This window comes from Drosophila gunungcola, chromosome 3R (assembly GCF_025200985.1).
Source record: "Drosophila gunungcola strain Sukarami chromosome 3R, Dgunungcola_SK_2, whole genome shotgun sequence".
In the NCBI taxonomy this organism is placed as follows: Eukaryota; Metazoa; Arthropoda; class Insecta; order Diptera; family Drosophilidae; genus Drosophila; species Drosophila gunungcola.
In genome coordinates, this window is record NC_069139.1 from 3,017,608 (window position 1) to 3,038,805 (window position 21,198).

The 21,198-nt window shown below is 40.8% G+C and overlaps 1 protein-coding gene across 1 annotated transcript in view; it reads right to left on the reverse strand.

Annotated features, from left to right (window-relative positions):
* Nucleotides 1–21,198, reverse strand: part of LOC128252605 (uncharacterized) — a 46,530-nt gene that overhangs the window by 18,131 nt on the left and 7,201 nt on the right. Inside the window, exons 7-16 of the mRNA XM_052980460.1 lie at nucleotides 16,501–16,800; nucleotides 15,510–16,441; nucleotides 12,704–13,471; nucleotides 10,754–11,344; nucleotides 10,471–10,654; nucleotides 7,132–7,373; nucleotides 6,203–6,727; nucleotides 5,196–5,353; nucleotides 4,090–4,735; nucleotides 680–1,405 (exon numbers count right to left, since the gene is read on the reverse strand). Of these exons, the coding sequence (XP_052836420.1) occupies nucleotides 680–1,405; nucleotides 4,090–4,735; nucleotides 5,196–5,353; nucleotides 6,203–6,727; nucleotides 7,132–7,373; nucleotides 10,471–10,654; nucleotides 10,754–11,344; nucleotides 12,704–13,471; nucleotides 15,510–16,441; nucleotides 16,501–16,800 (5,072 nt within the window). The remainder of the gene's footprint in view (nucleotides 1–679; nucleotides 1,406–4,089; nucleotides 4,736–5,195; nucleotides 5,354–6,202; nucleotides 6,728–7,131; nucleotides 7,374–10,470; nucleotides 10,655–10,753; nucleotides 11,345–12,703; nucleotides 13,472–15,509; nucleotides 16,442–16,500; nucleotides 16,801–21,198) is intronic.

Below are 21,198 nucleotides of genomic sequence, written 5' to 3' on the forward strand. Positions count from 1 at the left end.
CAATGAACTGTGCTTAAAGTAAGCCAGCCGTTTAAGGGCTCGCTTGGTTGCCGGCGGTACAGTGAACCGAAAACTAAACACTGGAAACCGAAAGCCGAAACCAAAAACCCGATGCGGTGAACCGCAAAATTGCGAGTGCGACAACTGTCAGCTGGAAAAATTCGCATTGTCGTATAGTATATGGTCTGGACAAACCAGGGGGATTGGCGGCCCAGCAACGCTGTCTGCCGTCTGCCAAATTCAAATTAAACTAATGTGTCTGATTCGCCAATACTCCGCAGCTCGCTCTTTATTCAGCTACACTGGGAACAATTTGTACAGTCTGTACCATCAACCAAATTTGGAGTTAATGTTTTGTCACATGAACATTTGAGGAGTTTGAGGAGAACTTGAAATACTTTATTTTAATTTTTTTAATTAAAGTTCTTAAATTTCATAATTTTAGATTTACAGTTTAAATGTTGTAAATGTTCAAATGAACTTTTAAGAACTCTTAAAATATTTTGGATATTAATTTAGTTTTGCTCAATGCCCAATGGAAAAAAACGTGTACATTTATCTTTTGGCTTTTGTTGTATGTGTAAACTACTTAGCTCCCCCAAAATGTCTTTTCAATTAATAATTACCTAATTAGTGAGTGCTGTAGAATTTCAAATACATTTTCTCTCAGTTTACTTACCACATTTGCTCGACAAACTTCGCGGAGCACCTCCCGCTGCAGGTTCCGTTTAAGCGGTAATTGGGCGGCGTGCTCCATGAGGGCCACCGGCTCCTCCAGCCGCATGGCCAAAACGAGCCTCAGGCAGGCCAGTAGTACGGCATCCAGTGAGCCGAGTCCGGATCCTCCCTGGCCGGCGGCACACATCAGCAGCAGCAGGCTATAGTATTTGCAGAGAAATTCAGACTCGGCCAAAACCAAACGGAAAACCGATTGAAGTGCGTCCTTGTGCCGCGAGCGGCAGCAGACGTTGTTCACGGAGTCAACGAAGCGCCCGGCCAGCTGGCAGTAGGCGTGGCCCGCTGCAGGAGAGGAGGAGTTCGAGTTGGAGTTGGAGCCGGAGTCCCAGCCCAGCAGGGCATCCAAACAGGCCAGAAGCTTCTCGCTTAAAACTTTGGCGAAATAGTTTATTTCGCTGATGACCGAGCGGCTGGCGGAGGAAGCGGATGAGGCAGCCGCTCTAGCAGCTGCCGCCGCCGAAGACGTCGACGGCGCCTCGTCCTCCTGCCAGCGAGAAGCGGCCGCCGATGATGTCGGTGGCATCAGCTCCTGCACACGCCGCTCGGCTGTTGGATTATTTTTCAAATAAAGTTTTATGTGATTCACCAGATAAATTTCCTCGGTTTTCAGGATTACGTTCTCCAGCACCACCATGGCCAGAGCTAAATCACCAAAGTTGCCGACGCCCTGGAAACAAAAAAGCGAAAGAGAACAAGATGTACACCCAGAAAAATTAGTGGATTAAGATTTGAGTTTTGGAAAATATTTTCTACTTTTAAATTTATGTGAATAACTTTATTTTGGCCAATGGGCTGCTTATATTCATTCCATTATATTCTGATTTTTTTAATTTAAGACCATTGTAGAATTTTAATAATATAATAAGCGAACTGTGCAATGCAAAATCGAATAAATTTCAGCAGGGGACAAATAAAACTGTAAGCTTTTTTTTTTAGAGATATACATAAAATCTTTAATGCTTTTACTATATTTATAAGAAATAAATTAAAAAAGTGAGGCAAGGCTGTACACTCCAATTCAAGAACTTTTAGATATATTTTCCACTTCTTACGGTACCATTTATCTTATTCCTAATCTTTAGGTCATAAATGTTCCTAGCCATTTTTTTGGTAATGTTTTCAAAAATTGTAGGTATTTTTTTCCGTTTTTAGGACATTTATTTCTGGATGTAAGTTCGCCGGCTGATTACTCCTTTCGTTGTTGACCGCCAGTGCAGTAAAGTGTGAAACTTTGCATAATTTTGTGTGACAAAGTTGCCAGTGCCAACATCAACATATTTTCCGGCAGTAATTAGAAAGGAGTCAGAGCCCAGAGCCCAGCGCCCAGCCCCATCCTGCACATGTGGCGAATGCAATTCCATTTGCGCCTGTGGTATACATTTTAAATAAGCTTTTTTCTGAACGCTCCGTTTGTACCTCCTCGAGTCAATGTTTACACGCAGAATGTTATTTAAGTTGCGGTGCAATTTCAATTTCAATTAAAATGTTGCTGCCATAAACTAGTCTCCACACAAAGAGGGGCAACTTAATTACTCATGCCACCTGAGCGGCAAAGAATGCATAAGCTCTGTTAATTTCTCTAACCATCTCATCTTTTTTATATGTCTTAATTAAATAAACGATAATTGGTTAAAGTTTTTAAGCTATGCGCATAGCTTACAAGTTAAATGAAGTTGAACTGCCTTGGGCAGTAAAGTGTCAGGTCGCCATTAATACGGGCAATTGAGAGGGCATGTTGCACACAGAAAAAAAAAAATGTTATGTCAACACAGAAAAATGGTTACTTTATTTATAGAACTTTCTTGGGATTTATTGATTTACTTGTTGGGCAATTGAATAGTATGAAACCAATTAAAAAAATAGAAAAAGTATATTTTTTAAAATTATTTTGTTATTTTTTATTTTGGCCCTTTAAAAAGTAATTCAACAATTAAAATAACAGAGAAAAAAGTTATTTTCTAAATTATTTTAATTTGTAAATGAATCGAACAAATAAATTGTACGAATAAAGAAACCTTGATTGAAAACTATTTTTGTTGTCAATTATTATCATTGGGTAAGCTACTAACTTCATTGCACCAATTTTTTCTAGGTTGATTTTATATTTTTTTTTCTGCGTGTGGGCGAGAGTTTGTGCGACCAGCGGCCAAGGGCGTTAGACAGGTGGATGCATCTTCATATGCCATCGACTGCCTACGACAAGTACCACGAAAACCCCGAGTAGCAACACACATACGCCCAGTTGTGCTAGTGAGACTGTGTAATTAAGTTGGTTTTAACTGTAGCATAACGGTTGACTGGTCTATGTGGGGGGGTGTTCGGTGAATGGGTTGCCAAAGGGGGCGTGGCTGGCCCTAAAGGCACGGTCTCGCAACACGAGTTGCAGGGCAGACAGAGGGACAAACGGGCAGACAGGCAAGGCAGCAGTCCCGACAGTTAATGCATGTGTAGCTTAAATGCGCATTAATAGTTGAAAATGTGCGGCGTTGAAGCGTAGGTATTAAAAATGTCACGTATACGACATGTGCCACATTAACTACAGCGCCACATGGATCAGCAACAGCAGTGGCAACAGCAGGGGCAACAGCAGCAGCAGCAGGACGAAATAAAAATTGCCCCGTAACTGCAACTAAGTGCATTCGTGTGTATGTAAATGGGAAGGACCACGGCAATGACAAATCGTTGACGACGGCCTAAAGGTGTTTTGGAGAACCTTTTGTGTTGAAACTTTCCACAAAACTCTTTAGGCATTGACTCTTTGATGGCAGTCAGAAATGATGAGCCATCGCAGCAATCGCTTGTCATCTTTGAGCCCAAACAGCTGCCAGTTAAATGCGCCATCGAATCGAGTCGACTTCAATTTATGCAATTGCAGGCGTTGGTGTTGGCCCTAAGTACCAGTTAAGTCGCACACATAGTTCGACCATCGTTCGTTGTCAAACTGAGAGTGTTGTAATTTGTGGCATTACTTCAATTATATTATTAAGTGGATGCCAGGCACGCCCGATGACACCTACTCAGGACATTCATATATCATTTGCCACTTGCCATTGGCAGTTTGCCAAACTGTATGTGTTCATTTGCATGTCGGTCGTTTGGGATTTTAAGTTTCTGTCTGCATTCATAAATATTACAAATTGCTTGACGCCTCGAAGTGTGTGCGTGTGTGTGTGTGTGTGTGTGTGTGTGTGTGTGTGTGTGTGAACATATGTATTTTTAAGCAGGCACTTCGCATATTTATGTGTTCAATCGAGGCAGGCGGCAGTCGCCGTAATTGAGCAACTGATGGGCAGCTGCTGTGAATTGGCTGAGTGCCCTGTCAAGTTATAGGCCACTGCATATTTAACTAACCTGCTCGATGAAGAGTTGCAGCAGCTGCAAAAATCCCTTACTGTCGGCCAGCACATGGTTGCCATTGTTGCGGAAGCAACTTTCCAGCTGCCGCAGATCTCCTGTCGAATGGAGTCGCCATTGGCGGGCACAAAGACTGCGACACATCGTTTCGTAGACCACGTCCACGTCCTGGGCACTGCGAAATGGAGGCGTCTCCAGCTGCTGGACACTGCGCTCGAAGAGCAGGAGCAGGGCCAAAACCTGTTGACACGGCCGTGCCTCAATGAACTTCTCCAGCATGCCCAGCACCACTTCCCGCTGGGTGTCGAGTTCGCGTCGCTGGGCCAGCAATGCCTCTCTGGTTTCCGGAGTAGGGGCCGCACTCAAGGGACTCTGGCAAGCCGTGCGACCGGAGCCTGAGCCTGAGCCTGAGCCATGGACACCCTCGCTGGTGTCCAGCGCCTCCTCCAGCTGGCTGTGCATGAAGAACAGCTCGTAGCTGAGGGTTTTCAGAGCCAGCAGGGCCACCTCGCGAATCGAGCCGTTGGCCAGCAGATTGTTGGTGACGCTGATGATCTTGGGTATGGTGATCAGCTGCCGGTCGCTCTTGTGCGTCAACTGCACCAGGAATCTCAGCATGGGGGGCACGATGATGAAGGCGTTCCTAGAAGGATAATTTATAAAATGGGAAAAAATTATAATAAAGCAAAGTAAGGCAGTAAAACATTAGGGCTAAAACTGAAATTGTTATACACACTGTAAAAATACAATGTATTCTAATAAATATTATAATGTGCTTAACATGCCTTAAACGAAATTGGAAATTTTATTATTTACAATAATATTTAATATATATTTATACTATGTTAATTTATTTTGTATATTATTTTTCATTGCATGCACAAATATAAAATTTTACTACATTTTAGTAGTTATAATACACAGTTCTGTACATGATTACTATTTGAAATTTTAAACATACAGCTAGATTGGCTGTAAATTTATTAAATTTTGAAGAACCACTGTTTTTAATTTTAAAAATAAGGTCTTATCTACTTTTTTTTATAAAAATATTTGTTTGACATCCTACAGCTAGATATATTAATGTATAAGAAATTACTCACCTATCTATGCCACTTTCGATGAGGTCCATGTTGCTTAGAATTTGCTCGAATATCACATTCTTGGAGTCCAGTATACTGTAGGTTACATTTAGATCCAGCAATTGTGAGAGCAATCGCAGTATGGGCGCCTGAATCAGCGCATTGGATTTCATAAAGAGCTGAATGAGGGTAAGAGAAAAGAAGGAGGTGTATGTTACATGCAGGAACACTAGTAGTCGGCAATTTTTGCCATTAATAAAAGATCAATGGTTGCACTCTGAACCCACCCACCCACACTCACTAGCACACATACACACACGTAATATATTAAGGACTGCTCTCGAGGATGGTTGGTATTCGTGTCTGTGCATTTTTAATCAAACAAATTGGCTACAACTAAAATTAATTAGCAATTCTCTGGCCACCGTTTCGTTGTTACACTCGGAGAAATGCAAAATAAAGGTATTAAACGCTGATTTTTTTATTTATAGAGAAAATTTAGCTATTTTTTTGATATCCCTCAAGATTACTTGGCTTTTTAGATTATTTATTTACAATTGGTTTAAAAAGTCACTTGTTAACTACATTTACACCTTATGGGTACAATCCTTTAGCGTTATTATACCGTAATTATTTTATTGCAGGTAATATATCAGTCGGAACGGATTGAATTGTATCAACTTTGAAAGCAATTGGAAATATAAATGAAAACAAATTATACCTTTGTTGTTTTATATTTGTACAAACATAGTAAAATATATAGTTATAAGTTAATATTTTGGCATTACGGTTTTGATTTTATACAAACCGGACAACTATACTACATGGCTGCCTATGAAAGTTTATTGTTTTTAAGCATACACCCATAAAGGTTTTATAAAACTTTTATAGAGTATTTAATTTATTTAAACTTTGTCCTGCGAAATTTTGCTTATTAGAACTCAATTTTAACCGCTTTTATTTATTCAACCATTGATATTTTTTAGTTTAGTCTTTTAAGGTTAGCTGCTTTCTTAGAGTGTACTCACCGTCAGACAGTATATGACCATCGGCTCGAATAGCTTTATAAGCCGGACGCAGTCGCCCGCCGGCGGAGTGTTCTGCTGCAGGCCCTGCACAAAGAGCATGCCCATCTGTTGGAGTGGGGCAGTGGCATCAATTGCTGCTCCTCCACCACCGGCCACTGGTTTTGAATTTATTGTGGGCAACAATATGGAGCCGGCGCCATGACCCCTGCCCTTGGCCGCAAAGTAGGGACGTATGAAGGCGGCATGGTAGTGGTGTTGGCCACCATCGTTGGCCACCGCTAGCTGCAGGCGCAGTTGGCTGGCATAATTTTGGGCGAATAAATATTTCAACAGTTGCCGCAGACATGCAACGCACTCGGCGGGCGCATAATTTATGAGCTTGGTCAAATAGTGGAGAATTTCTTCGATTAATTTGAGCTCCGGGGGCGAACTGGTGGCCATGGCCTCCAAACAGAGGCTCAATGCGTTGAGGCAAGTTTTCAGAAGACAAATTAATAAGCTGCCGGCCTCGTGATTTATGGTTATCTGGGGAGTAGAAAAGTGGAAGTAGAAGATGTGGCCTAATGCAATCCGCACATTAAGTTGAAAGTTTTCTGTTTGAGCTGCGTCTGCGAGTGGCACAAAAGTCAAGTGAGGATGCTACGTTGGCTGCATTCCGTCGTTGCGGGTTGAATTTTTACAACTCATTGGTAAAAAGTGTTGCATATAAAACGGCGCATTGCTCTGTACGTGCAACTCACGGATGGGCTTCTTCAACTCGAACTCCAACTCCATCGCCATCTCCAAATGCTGGATGGATGCTGGGGGAAATCTCAGTGCACGTGCTGTGCAACTTTTGCCATTTTGGGCGCCACCAGCGCCGCCAGCGACTTAATGGCGGTTGCTCGCTCTGAATCCGCGAATCTGCGAGTCCGTGTGGCGTGACTTACCTTGTAGCTGTCATTAGCACCTCTTAAAATGTTGTAAAGTTTCATGTAAACGTAATCGCCGGCAAAGTAACCCACAGCCAGAAGGGAAGCCGCTGCACCCTGTTCCCTCAGTTTGGAGCTGCCAGGCTGCGAGGGACGCTGATTGGTGACCAAATGGTGGTAGATGTTCAGCATCTTCACGCTGTGACGCAGCAGAAAGTCCAGATGTGCGGCACATGGCTCTCCAAGGCTCAACATGGCACCTGTTATGTGGAATAATGGGTTATCCTCGCTTTATAATGGCAAATTAAGTGATCCCGCCTGGGCTAATTGTGTTAAAATGCAAACGAGCTCTTAAAATTATACAAATGCGGCGTAATTGCAGCTCAGAATATGAAAAACGCATTAATGGATTTGCAATTGAAAAACGCACGATTCAATGGGAATGGGATTGCCATGGCAATATCCCACGTTTGAACTATATATAATGTGGAATTAAAACAAAAATTGCGTAGGTAACAAGCGGAAAACGCTTCAAAGTACGCTATGATTTATCTGCATTCATTAATTAATGTGTACGTGGTGTGTATCCACGCAACATTTCAATTTATGTGTCAACAATGCAGCGAATAAGCAATATAAAGTTGCATTTTGTAATTGCAAAGGAAATGCCGATGCAAAAAAAAAACATTATTATTTACAAATAAATTAAATTGTATGCACATAAATATTTATAAAAATTAAGTGTTAAGGGAGCCATTTAAAGAACCCCTTTGGGGGCCAACAATGGGCAAAATGAGGATATGCCTGCGGCTCTGGATCGCCGTTTGCATTACATTTACTAATTAATTGAAAACTGCACACAATCGCAATGAGACGCCGCCATTCTTCCGTTACCAATTTATATTTATTTATCGCACATTTCTGTTATTTTTTTCCCTTTTTGACGCCAGGGCAACGTTCGATTATTATGACACGGAAAGATGGAGTGAATTTGCACTGCTCACGATATGTAAGTAGATGAATTAAACCGCAGGATACAACACAGAGCCAGTCGTACACGGAAAATTGTGATAAATTACTCCCCAAGGCATTTAAAATTCATTTATTATTAGTGAATACTTCAAAGCTGCTACACAACTCAGATTATTGCAGTATGCCATTCTTTCATCTAACTCAGTCATTTTGAAAGCTCATTTAAAATTAAGGAATTAAGTTGGACTTGATTCTTGATGTCAAATGGCGCATAGTCAGAGATGACAATGGTACTAGGTTTAGAAATAAGAAATACTTAGTTTACTAGTAATTGCCTTCACATTCAAAAATCTGTAATCTTTTAAAATAAAAAGGGCTCCAGAAACCTTTGTTTGTTATTTTTATTTTTTAATGATATATTAAATAAAAAAAAACTAAGCTGCTTTGTAGAAAAGTATGTTTGTTTTGTATTTTTTATCATAGTCAGGATAAATAAATGTAAACTCTGTTTTATAAATTTTATAATAACCAGAGTTAATTTGTACTAAAGCCTTTGTCTGCATGTCACATACCTGTTACATAAATTAAGTAATTAATTGTACAATAAAACTCGTTTAAGTCTATTTTATGTTCCAACAATTTACAATGTGCAAAAGTATTTCCGGTTTTTTAATTGGCAAAGGTACTTAAATAATTGCAGTTCAGTTAAAAAAAAAATAAATTTATAATAGTAATTAAGAAATATAAAAGAATTTAGTATTTAAGGCGCCCCAAAACCCTTTTAAAATAAAAGAAAACCTTAAACTTCAATATTAAGGTCGGAAAAAAGGTCATAGTCATAAATGAAGGTACAGAAACACATCTAATTTCCATTACTACCTAAGAACCATGGTAATGCAGGTGATTCAGTGGCTTTAAGCCATCGGTGAACTGTGAATTTACATAGGCTACAATTAAGGGATTTTCGTTGGCTGTTTGTTTTGGTCGCGGGCATGAATTGGAAACTATTTGCATACATTTTGGCAACTGTCAAAACTTATCATGAAGCGGACGCTGCCAGAGTGTCGGAAAACATTTGGTGGTGCTGTTTTCACATCGATGTCCAGATACGAACACAGCCACATAAGTCCACGCACGGCTTAAATATTAAATTGTTGAATGTGTAATGCATGCAGGCGGCACAAATGCAAATGCAAATTGCAATAGCAAAGCAATAGTGGGTTAAGTTAGGTGTGTGTGTGTGTGAAAGCAGCCGGCCGGCGCCACTGACACAAAAATTGTTTAACATTTAATGGTTTATTAATAATTTAATTACTTTTTGATTATGGTGGATTACATTAGCGCGTAGCAAGTACGCGGCTGGCATGATAAGTAATAAAGAGCCATTCGTTGTTTTCCCCCTAAAATTTATAGCATCCTAATGCACGTCGAGCGATTTTGTGAAGGGTGGAGGTTGAGTTCGATGGTTGGCAATTGTGAAATGCACTAATGAAATTGAGTTGAAGTTTGGTTTTATGCTTGCTTTTTTTTTGCTGCGTGCTATAAACATTTCGTAAATTGAATTGAAATGTTTATTAGCGCACTATATACATTACTGCTGCCGTTGTTGGCAATCTTGTTACACATAGTGGATATTTTTTAGATTCACAAAAAATGATGCTGTGCAAAAAAAAATAAATGCTAAACTATGACTATTAGTTATGCTAGCAAAACTCTCTTTCAAAATATAAGTAATAACCAAATTAAATTTCACATGCAATCTGTGGCAAAATGCTTACCGCATCAATTGAATAATTAATTTCGTTAAAGTGTATTTTGTGTTCGACCAATTTACAATGTGAAACACTATTTCCGATTTTTTTGTAGCTATGGGTATAAACATTTAGTGCAGCGGAAATTTAAAACCATTTATGCTAATTTCCCGCTTTCTTGATTAAATTTAAAAATAATAACAGCTAGAAAAAATAGACTGCGCCCAGTCACTTACACCGCAGCATGAAAATATTTATGCAAATCTATTTAATGACAAACAATTAATTAAAATGATTTATGCAAACGTTGCCACAGCATTCATTACAGCATAATGCAATCAAATATGCAGTCTGAGACTAAAAATTACAGTTTTTGTAATTCCATTTAAATTAAATTAGCCAAACGAGCCACAAAGCGCCGACCCTCGAATAAATCCAATACATAACGCAAATATCAGCAGGGCATTCAGGCGCGCAAGAGAAATCGAAATCGAAATCATCAAGCACGCCAATGCCAGCCAGCTATGAATTAATTCGGCTTCGAATGTGAATTGTGTGCTGAATTGTGTATGTACATTTGGATGGCAAGGAAGTAACAGAGTTACTCCCCCAGAAACCCCTTTACTACACTTACCTGCCATTAATTTGCCCATCACATCAATCAAATCGTTCTGGCAGCTGAGGTCCGCAGCTGTTGCATTGTTGTAGTAGGCATAGCTAATGCAAATTTCAACGAAATTGAATTCCAGCCAGGCCTGTTGATAGTCCACGAAATTGAAGTGCCGCAGCAGGAGGCGCAGCGCGTAAATTATGCCAAGCTGTAAAGGGGGAGGGGTCACAATGAGTATAGTATCTCTATACCATTCGATTCGGTTCAATTCAGTTCGATTGGCCGGGCTGGGCACACAAATATTTACCTGCACATTTTTATCATACAGCGTCATCAATTTATTTGTCAAGCGATACAAAACTTTGGCCAAAACTTTTTCCTCCAGCGCGATTTGACGTCGGGAAGCCAAGGCAAAAACATGCCCCTCGGCGATGGCGATGCCGTAACTTGCCTCAAAGTAGGCCGACGCCGCGGAGACTGCCGCTACGGATGCCGATGAGGCAGATGCCGATCCCGAGGAGCTGCCCAGCATGGACGTGCTGCCAGCATCCGTGGAGGTGGAGGTGGACGAGTAGGAGGATGAGAAGGTGGCCATTGCATCCAACTCAGCCAGCGGCGGCACAATCGTCGAACTGGCCCGGAATAAATTACGCAACGTCACGGACATGCTGCCAAATATGCGATAGTCGAAAAAATCCCACAGCAAATTGAAATTAGTTTGTTGAGTTTCCACATTGAGGTTGCCTTCGATCTGGCTCCCTTCTCCTTGGCCCTCATCCGCATTCCCATCCTGTCGCGCCGTTTGCATTATAAAGCGGCAAAGACAGCAGGCGGCATGTTCCCGCACCCGCGCATCATCGTCGCCCAGCAGATGTACAAGTTCGGCCAGAAACTGCGCCTGCAAGATGGGGGAGCAAAGTGTTTTTGAGTCAGTTGACGATGGCAAGACGGCACGTTGTAAATCAAAAAGTGAGCCAAGTTTTCATTATGCAGTTTGGCAGTTTAGAATTCGAATGCGAATGGGCGTGCAGATGCGGTTTGCCCAGCCGATTTGGCCGGCAAGGTGGAACACTGAAGAAAATGTAACTAGCGACGAAATGCAATCAATAACCTTAATTTGCCAAATTAATTTTTATGATTAACTTAAAAGTTAACCTAGTTTAGCATATCAAAGTGGACATTTTTAAGTAGTATATAAGGCAGATAAGTATATATTGTTCTAATTTTGTTAAGAACTAAAAATAATTTAAATTGATTTCAAACTTTATAATTTGGATAAGTCCGAAATCCTGTTTTGAAGTCCAACATACATATATTTTGTGTAATTTTATATGTACGAATTTTATAAAAATATAAGTTTTAGTCTTAATAATTTTAGACATTTATAAGTCATTAGATAAACAAACAGTACCTATTTTTACCTATCTTTGCTTTATATCTTTTACCTAAAATTCCAAATGATGTCTAGCATATATAAAGAGAAATGTATACTTATGAAAGAAAGACAAGTTTTATTTTTGTTGTGTTTAAAGAACCTACTTTAATATAAATTTAAAAAAAACTTAACTTTTTTTTGAATAATTATATCAAACCAACAATTTCAATCCACATTTTTCTAAGTGAACAAACCATCAAAAATGCAGAAACTTAAGTTTTGAACTTTGTGAAAACACAGTCAACCATAATTGCAACTGCGATTGGAATACTTAATTTTCGATAGACCTGGTAGAAGGCGCAGGAGCTCAGCTCTTTTTATGCTATTACATTTTCTTGGTGTTCGTTTTGATCCGTCAATCGTATTTTTCCTCAATTGTTTGCAGACCATAGAGTTGATGTACGTTTTGCCTGCCTCTCGCTGTGCCATTTAGTAAATTGCTTAGCTTTGTCAAAATAATAAATAAACAAATGGATGTGCGAGCGCCACGGGAAAGCATCCCCCAGCGAGCGAGATGCCTGTCATTCAGTTCGTCTTGTTATCAGTGGCATGGAGCATGGGGAATCCAACATTCGGCAGGATGCGCTCCACAGTCTCCTGCAGAATGCACAAAGAGCTCAGCCCAGCAGCCATCAGCCAGCAGCCAGCAGCCAGCCACACACTTGAGTGCACAAATGTTCAATAAGAGTTGTCAGAGGAGCTCGAATTGCGAATGGCTGCGCTCGGCAACTTGGGCGAAAACACACTCGTAAAATAATCTGCACAATAAACAAGCTGGACTGCCAGCGGGCCCGGTTGTAATAAGACGATTTAGCTGCTTACCTCATAAGTGCAGACAATGTCCTCGTTCTCCCCATCCGCATCCGCATCCCGTCCAGAACCGCAAGCATCCTGCGCCCTTTCGCCACTGTTTTTGTTGTCCAAGCCGCAACGAAAATTTGCGTAGTACGACCGCAGCAGCACGTAATTTAAATTCGAAATAACTTCGGCGTATTTATTCTGGACCAGCCAATATTTATTGTGATGGCAGAGCCGGAGTTTGCTCAAGAGCAATTTGGGTGAGATGGCAAATACGCAGAAGGGTTCAGGATCCGTCTCATTACTGCCCAACTGGCCATTATTCTTTTGCCGCTGCAGCTTCTGTTGCTGTTGCTGCTGCTGCTGCTGCAACCCAGTCGATTGCCATTGGAAATCATTCAAAAGAGCAGCCAGTAGCTCATCATTATCAGTGGTGGCCAGTGAGGAGTTGGCACATGTCCCGGCATCATCGTTAGGAGCTCTTTGTTGCTGCCGTCGACTGCTTAAGGCATTATCCTGGTCCTTTGCAAAAGTTTGTTGGCCAAATGTTTGCGCCTGGCCCGGACGCTTTTGTTGTCCACTTGAATGTCGTTGCAGGTCCTGGTTTTGGTCTTCGTCCTGCTGTTGCTCCTTTTCCAGCTTTTCCTGCTTTTCCTGCTCCCGCTCCTGATGCTGATGAGCATGATAATGACATGGCGGCTCTGTCAAATATTTGGACACCACATGCGGAAATATCTTATCGAATGCATTCAACGCTTGTATAACCACTGTGTGGATCTCATCCTCAAAGCCCTGCAATAAGTGGAGAAGAGTAGAAAAAGTTTTTCAGCTAAATTTCTTTATACTTTATACTTTATACAGAACAGAGGGAGGGTCTGGAGATCTGGGGATCTGAGTTTCAAGAACAGGCATAAGATGGCCAAAACGAGACGTTGGCTAAGCGAATTTGTGTTTTATTGTTTGCACAAGCAAAAACTTTTCCACAATCACACACAGTGGCCAGCTCTTGTCCCCCTACTCCACTCCACTCCATATATCTGTCCATCCTGGCATCCATCTGAGAGTGTGTGCATTTTTAACGAATCTCTAACAAGCTTTTCCTACAGCTGAAGACCCGGCCAAAGGGCTATTGTTATCAAAGTTGCTTTGCCTTTGGCTCCAGCGGGAAGATCTTCCCGTTCCCGTTCCCATTCCCATTCCCTATCTCGTTTTGGCTCCAATTTTGGTATGCTGGCAAGTGCCATTGAGACGGATTTGCAGCCATTATGTAGCAGGCATCTAATGTGATTTTCAGCTAGCACGTCCCGCGTCCCATTTCGCATCCCTTTGACCCCCTACTTTTGCATCTCGCTGCAACAACATTGCATAATCAAATTGCACTTTTGGGGAGGGCAGCCGGAGCCAGAGCCATAGCCAGAGCCAGGAGCAATTTAAATATTCGGTGCTGGCCACTAAATTATTGAATTCAATAAGAAGCCAGCCCACTGGTTTCGGTGGCCCAACTTACTGCCACGGCCAATCCCCAGACAGAAATCAATGTGCAACTTATGCGCACATTCTGCATACAGGAAGGCATCGCAGGACATGGCGGATGGAGAAAGAAGAAAGTAAGATGCTCCCTTTAGGGGCATTTGCACTTGCACATTGCGAAGGCGATAAGAATTTCGCCCTCCGTCCTGCTTTCTTATTTTCAAATGAAAAACAACCAAACAGCCAACCAACCACACAGAAAATGCCGCCGGCTAAGCTTCGACTGCAACTGCAACTGCGAGTGGAGCTGGGAAAATATTCAAAAGGCAGCAGCACCATTGATATGGACACGTGTCCATGTCCGTGTGTGTGTTTGCCCGCATGTGTTAAAATATGTTAGCTTGATGGTTTAACATAGAAAAAAGTACAGCGAAAAGGTGGGGGCACATATTTATAGATATAGAATGTTTGCGCTGAGGGGAAAAACGAGGATAAACTACGCTACTGGCATATGATAATCTAGAAAGCGAAGTTTGAATGCTCTTAGAATTTTTTTAGTTCTTGACTCCCACTTGTAAATTTGAAATAACAAAAATTTGTTTATAACTACTTTTGAAGTATTATTACTAATTTGTCGATCATAAAATGGATTTTTTTTCGACACTTTTCTTTGGGGAAAACCTATAAAGGATCTTGTTCTCAGCCATTTTGACAAAAATAAATCATTTTATAAGTTCTTCGATCAAGGACTAGTAAACTAAATGATCAAGTTTAAAAATTGGCCACTGCAAAATCAAATCAGGAAAAGGACAATTACATAGATCTGTTTCAACATAATTATTCCATATTTTTTAATAAAAAAAAATGACTAAAATAGTTGTATATATTCACTTCTAGAAAATACGTTGATAAAACCATCACAGTCCAGTAGTTTTAACACCAAATAGACTATTTGATATAAATATATGGTTAAATACTTTTAAACCTAATTTACTGCTCTCTTAGCAAGGACTTTCTTACTCAAATTTCAAACCGGAACCAACCCCCTAGGCAAGTGTCCATACCTCTTAAAGGGTAATGCAAATATTCCGTCGTACTACGTGGCGTATGCGTTATGCAAACGCAGGGAAGAAAATGGAGTAACAGGGCTAAAGTGGGGGACAGAGCAAGTGGGCGTTCTATGACAAAGATATAGCGCCAGATATACAAAGCGGGTTAGCATACATGTAATGTGGCTTACCATTAACCGAACTACGGCAGATGGGTGGTACCCATTAAAGAAACATTCTACTACGGAGTGCCTTTGGCTATCACAACGCTTTGTGCAAATATCGTGTTCGAGCTTATCGACCTAGCTTACCTTCAGCAAAATGGCCAGCAAGTGTTGCAGGCCAAGATAACGTTGCAGTTCCAGAAACAGTCCAGCTCCGCTAGATTGCAGATAGTAACCCACAATCAGCTGGACTCCACCTCTTAGGATAGGATCGCAATGATCATGGAAGAGCAGGACATCGGAAAGGGCCTGGAATCCTTGGCTCGAAGGAGGATTACCCGAGAAGGAAGATGATCCAGTGAAGCCCGCCCGACTACGTGTTGACTTCGTTCGCTTGGGTGGACGTGGCGGCAAACTCAACGGCGGCACATCCTCAGCTGCCACTGTTGGTCTAAATGAGCTGCCAATAATCTCGGACTTAGAGAGCTTTTCATCATTTGCTGATTTCTTGATGGACTGCGATGAGGCGCCTTCTCCCATTAGCAAAACCGAAGCATCTGCACTGCGACTCAACGTGGGCGTGGCCTGCTGCAGGTAAGCTGGGCAAGTACTTGGGCCAAAGTGATCGTCCTTGATGTCCAGCAGCAGCAGGTTGTCCTCCAGTTCAGTCTGAATCAGGGCACTATCCGCGAGCGAGGGCTTCTCCCCACCCACTTGTGAGTTATCACTGCTCTGCGGACTCGACACCTGAGTGCTGTCATTACTCACAGCCTGTGAGCTGGCCTCCTCCAGCAGCCGCAGCTCCTGATCGCTGATCTCCAGGCTGAGTTGAAGAACCCTGGGTGCCAAACGCACACACTGAGCAATCACGGCCAACGAAAGGCTCTTGATGGAGACTCTGCTGAAGCTATCCGGTTGTAATCCAGCCGCCTGGCCACTGAGCAGGAAACGAGCTGCCACCACTCGGGCCGTGTAGTACACCAGCGATTGCTCCAGGATGCTGCCAATTTTCACGGTGATCAGGGCACGACCGACGACTGTCTGCCGAAGCGGCGAGTTCTCCACTAGAAAGGGATTAGCTGCGGAGACAAAGCTTCTAATTAGTGCTAGTCTTAGGTGCGATGGCCAGGAGACTTACCGTTGGGCGTGCTTCGCAGTTGCGGTGTTTCCGGCAGCTTAGAAGCTGCCACTGCGGGAGTATCCACCATGAGAGCAGTGGAGGCGGTGTGTGAGGCGCTCATCGATAAGGAATCCTCCACGGGCGTGGGCGTCTCCGCAATCGAGGGCTGGCGCTCCAAGTTGCTGCTGCTGGCCAAGGAGCTCAGCGAAAGTGTGAGCGAGGCCGTCGAAATGGCATCCGATTTGTCCGCAGAGGGAGGAGCCATAGCCGACTTAGAGCCGCTTGATTGACGAAAGAGCTTACTGACCGACTCCGAGGCTGGAAGTAGAAGTACAAGAACGAGTGAAAGAAAAGCCAGGAGTTAGGTCTAGCAGAGATAACTTGCTTTGACACTAATGCCAGCGATGGCGTTGGCTAATTTGCGGCCACTCCAGACGGCCAATTACCGGGCGCATTCGTCTATCTTTGGCAAACTTTGTAAGCAAAGGATGTGGGAATGGGGAAATGGCAAATGGCAAATGGGCGGGATGTGTGCTAGTAAAACCGCTGAAACTATTTTCCTTAGCTGTTCTATTAGCTTGCCGCCGCGGGGAAAACTTTCCGGCTCTCCATCTTGTATTGAAAATTAATTGAAAACTTCAATTTCATGGAAAGTACGAGTACAGTGTTCGAGTAGCCCCACTGACCACTTAAGTGGGTTAAAAATGGCTGCATCTTTTAGATGCACTTGTTGTGGCTTTCCTGTTGTTGCTTTATTTTGCTTTTTGTTGTTTTTTTGTTATTGTTCTAATGGATGTTCCGGCCGCATGCAAGCGCTGTAAAAATTAGAACAACCACGATTGCGACTGCGGCCAACGGAAGGAGCAGAGCACTTTATGCTCAAAGTGCTCGCATGTATTGTTCGAGGGAGATAAACCATGGAGGAAGCCTGATCAGTGTTTTTAGTAGCCCATCCTTCAACTACATCGAGAAAAAATATGGTTGCACCATATATTTATTTATAGGAAGAAATTACTTAAAAATTACTTAAGTAACTGATAAAAAGGGGTAGAGTAAAAATAAAAATCTTGTAATTAAATTCTAAATTTTATATTCAATTTTCAAATTAAATATATAGTTATAACATGAAATTTCATGCATATTAAAATGCACGATTTAATAATAAAACATTTAAATTAATATGGTTTTCCATTAGATTTTTAAATATATATTGAGAATATATTGAAATCAATTTCAAATGAATAACTAAAAAATAATTTAAAAAGGCATGAAATACTTGGACTCACTACGTTTTTGGCCAGTGCGCCTCTTGTATCCTTATGAAATTTCTAAAATAATTCTTTTCTAAACATTTTTATGATAGGTTCACAATTTAGGCCATGTTGAAATTAAGGCATTTTACCAAAAATTACCAAACTACCAAAAATATATCAGTAGTACATCTAGTGCCAGAAAAATAGTAAATTTACCCTTTAAATAAGATTCAATTTACTAATTAACTCTGCTCTCAGTTTTTGGAAAAATGAAGTTTACAATCAAAAACTTTTTGGGGGAGTCGATTTTCATCAGCTCATCTTGTAATAAACATGTGGTAATCCCATATTTCATATACAGATTTACCAAATTTACAATTTGAATTACATCAGCATTCCCTCAAATTAGCGAAAACTCAACGCTCATAAAAGTACCCTGAAATCAGAGAGCGCTGCATATGCAGTTTTATGGAACTTTCATGCTCATACACTCGCCAGTAATTATGTTTGGGGTTTTTTGCCGGGGGTTTGGCTGCCATTTTATGCTTTAATAGTTTCGCCTCCATAAAAGTGAAAACGGCAGCAGCAGCTCCGCAACTTCTGTCGAGTGTTTTCTTTTTTATTGTAAAATCACGTTGCAAGTAAAAACTGCAAAAAATGCAGCACACAAAAATGGGCAAATAAAACTTTGAAGCGCATAAGCAAAGAAAGGAACAAAACCCTAAACTAGACGACAATGAAAACCGCGTAGGATACGCGGACTGGTCGGGAAAACCGATACGGGAAGGGGAAAAGTCTCATGGCTGCTACTTTATGCCTGACACACAGACGGGAAAACCTCTCCGCTTACTAGCACCCATGCAAATGTTTTTTACGGCTCAACTTGCATATGTGTTTGTTTCGAAAAGGGGGAAAAAAAAATAAAGAAATGTCGAAAAAAATTTGTTTATGAAAATATGGTAAGATGCTTGACATAAACAAAATGAAAGTATGGATTCACTATCCAAACTATTGAGAATAACTTGATTTCTTAAAAATTATTTTGGTATACAATGTGCAATAACAATACATGATTAAATTGTTAATAATGAATTTAAAAATATATATTCTATAAATTTACTGTCTTATACTGTTAAACTTGACATGTTAAGTAAAATTTTATAAATATATTGAAAGCCCAAAATACTTTGTTTTGTATATTTTGCGATACCCATAGGAATTCTGAACAGAAGCAATTGATGTTTTAAACTGAAAGTGAGGGATTTCTTGAAAGTGATCAGATCTTAAGTATATTGATTATTATAATAGATTATTTTGATTCCTTAAAATTTTGTTTCTATATTTCCAAAATTGATATATAAATGGGCAATAAAAATAAATGATTTAGTAAAAATAGTTATTTCAAAGAAAAACTATTTCATTTAAATAAAGCTTTTTATATTCATAATCAAAAACCAAAGAAGGGATAAATTAAGAAGTTTTACATATTTAATATAAATATATATTCTGTTAAAATTACTTTATTTGTTATATTTTGCGATACCCAATGGAACTCAAATCAGATTTATTTAATATTTTAACCTGAAATAGAGTAATTTCTTCGGAATGATCAGGTCTCAAGGCTATGTCCTGAGAGTCCTTGCTAGAGTACACTAATCGTCGGGGCTTTAATGCAGATAAAGTCGGGCGGCTGCGGCAGTGGTTGAGGCACATATATAGCCCAACATATATGTACATATATTTCAAAAAAATAAAGAAACAAACAAGCGGCAATAACTGCCGCGGACGGACGAGCAAAGCAGCGCAAAAAGGCTGATAGCGCATAAGTGCACAATGGCAAAAACAACTAATACGGCCCAGAAAGGATAACAACAACAGCAGCAGCAGGAAAAAAGACGAAAATAAAAGAGCTAAACGCGGGCCAAGCAAAGTGCAGCAACTGATGGCTGGCTCCTCTCGTTTTGGCTGACTGTTCCTGGCAATGCTAAATAAACCCGTACACACAGAACACACAACACACACACACACATACACATACACACCCCCGCCAACAACACACACACACACACACACACACACACACGTATGTATACTGTGACACAACATGTAAGCTTGCATACATGCAATTTGAGTAACCGCATTTTATCACGTAACCCATTTGTCTTAACCACTTTGTTGCCAACTTGCAGTGTGATGCTTTGGCCAAGTGGCAGTGGCGGCACAAGAAAACCAGCAATGAGGTTGCCGCGGTGGTGGGCGGACTTTTGGGTTCCCCACCCATCGCCATCGCCATTGCCATCGCACAGCAAATGCATTGCCATGTTTCAAGCTTAATCCGCATCCCTCGCACACAAGAAATGCCGGATTTAAGCCCAACATTTACGTCAAGTAGATGTGGGTTTTTTTAATATAGCCCCCTCCCCTCACAAACTTCTCCAGCACTTGTCTTTGTGCCATACTCTACTCTCTGTACCCGAGCCCCGCCCACAACTCATTCGCTTAATTAGTACTTCCGGCTCAGTGCAGTACATTTCCTTTGTTTATTACTAGCCCCCACCCCCGCGCACTAACTAACGACAGGACATGGGTCTGTCTGTGGCATCAAGTCTGCCACTCTTTCTTCTTGGCGTTTATAGGTCAGGGGAAAAGGAAAAGTGTGTGGCACACTACTATACAACCATATATGCACTTGGCTTTTACTCGTAACTTCATCAAGTCGAGCACCAAGCGATTTAAATATTAAAATAAATTATATCAAGGACAATGGAATCAGTAAACTGCATTAAAATCGAAGGGAGTGCATTGTTTGCTCAAGCTTTCGCTACCATTTCGACTCACAAACCAAAAGCTAACAACGAGATAAATCAAAGGTACACGGAGAAAAAGATCGAAGAGAAGCCAACAAATCTCACATGTTATCCAATATATACAGCTGAAGTTAAAAAAAATAAGTTGTTTCTTAGCACTAAAAAAGTATAAAACAAATATAAAAATCCTACTCTAAATAAGTATATATATTTGTTTAATTTCTAGTTCTTAAAATGGATCAGATAATAAAAACCATTTTATTCCAATGAAAAAGTGCAGATGAACGAATTTTAAGTTAATTTCTTAAATTGATATAAACAAATGTATTAAGGTACATTTAAGTGAGTGAGTTTTAAAGCTCTATAATATCTCATTTTGGTAAGAAAGCCATTATAATTAATTCAAATAAAACTTTTCCAATGCCTTAAAGTTATGTTTTTGATCATTTTAATTTTACCAACCATTCTTATTTTGACTGGAACTGTCTATATTTGTTATATAATTATATACAAAGGCACATCATAAGATCTTTTTAGAAGAAACAAATGCGAGTTGATGAACATCTTACACTAAATGTTTCTCTCGTGCAGTCCCAAATTCTAAGGCTAATAATATCCCTTCTCCTGAGATGGCGAACCTTGTGCACGAATTGCCT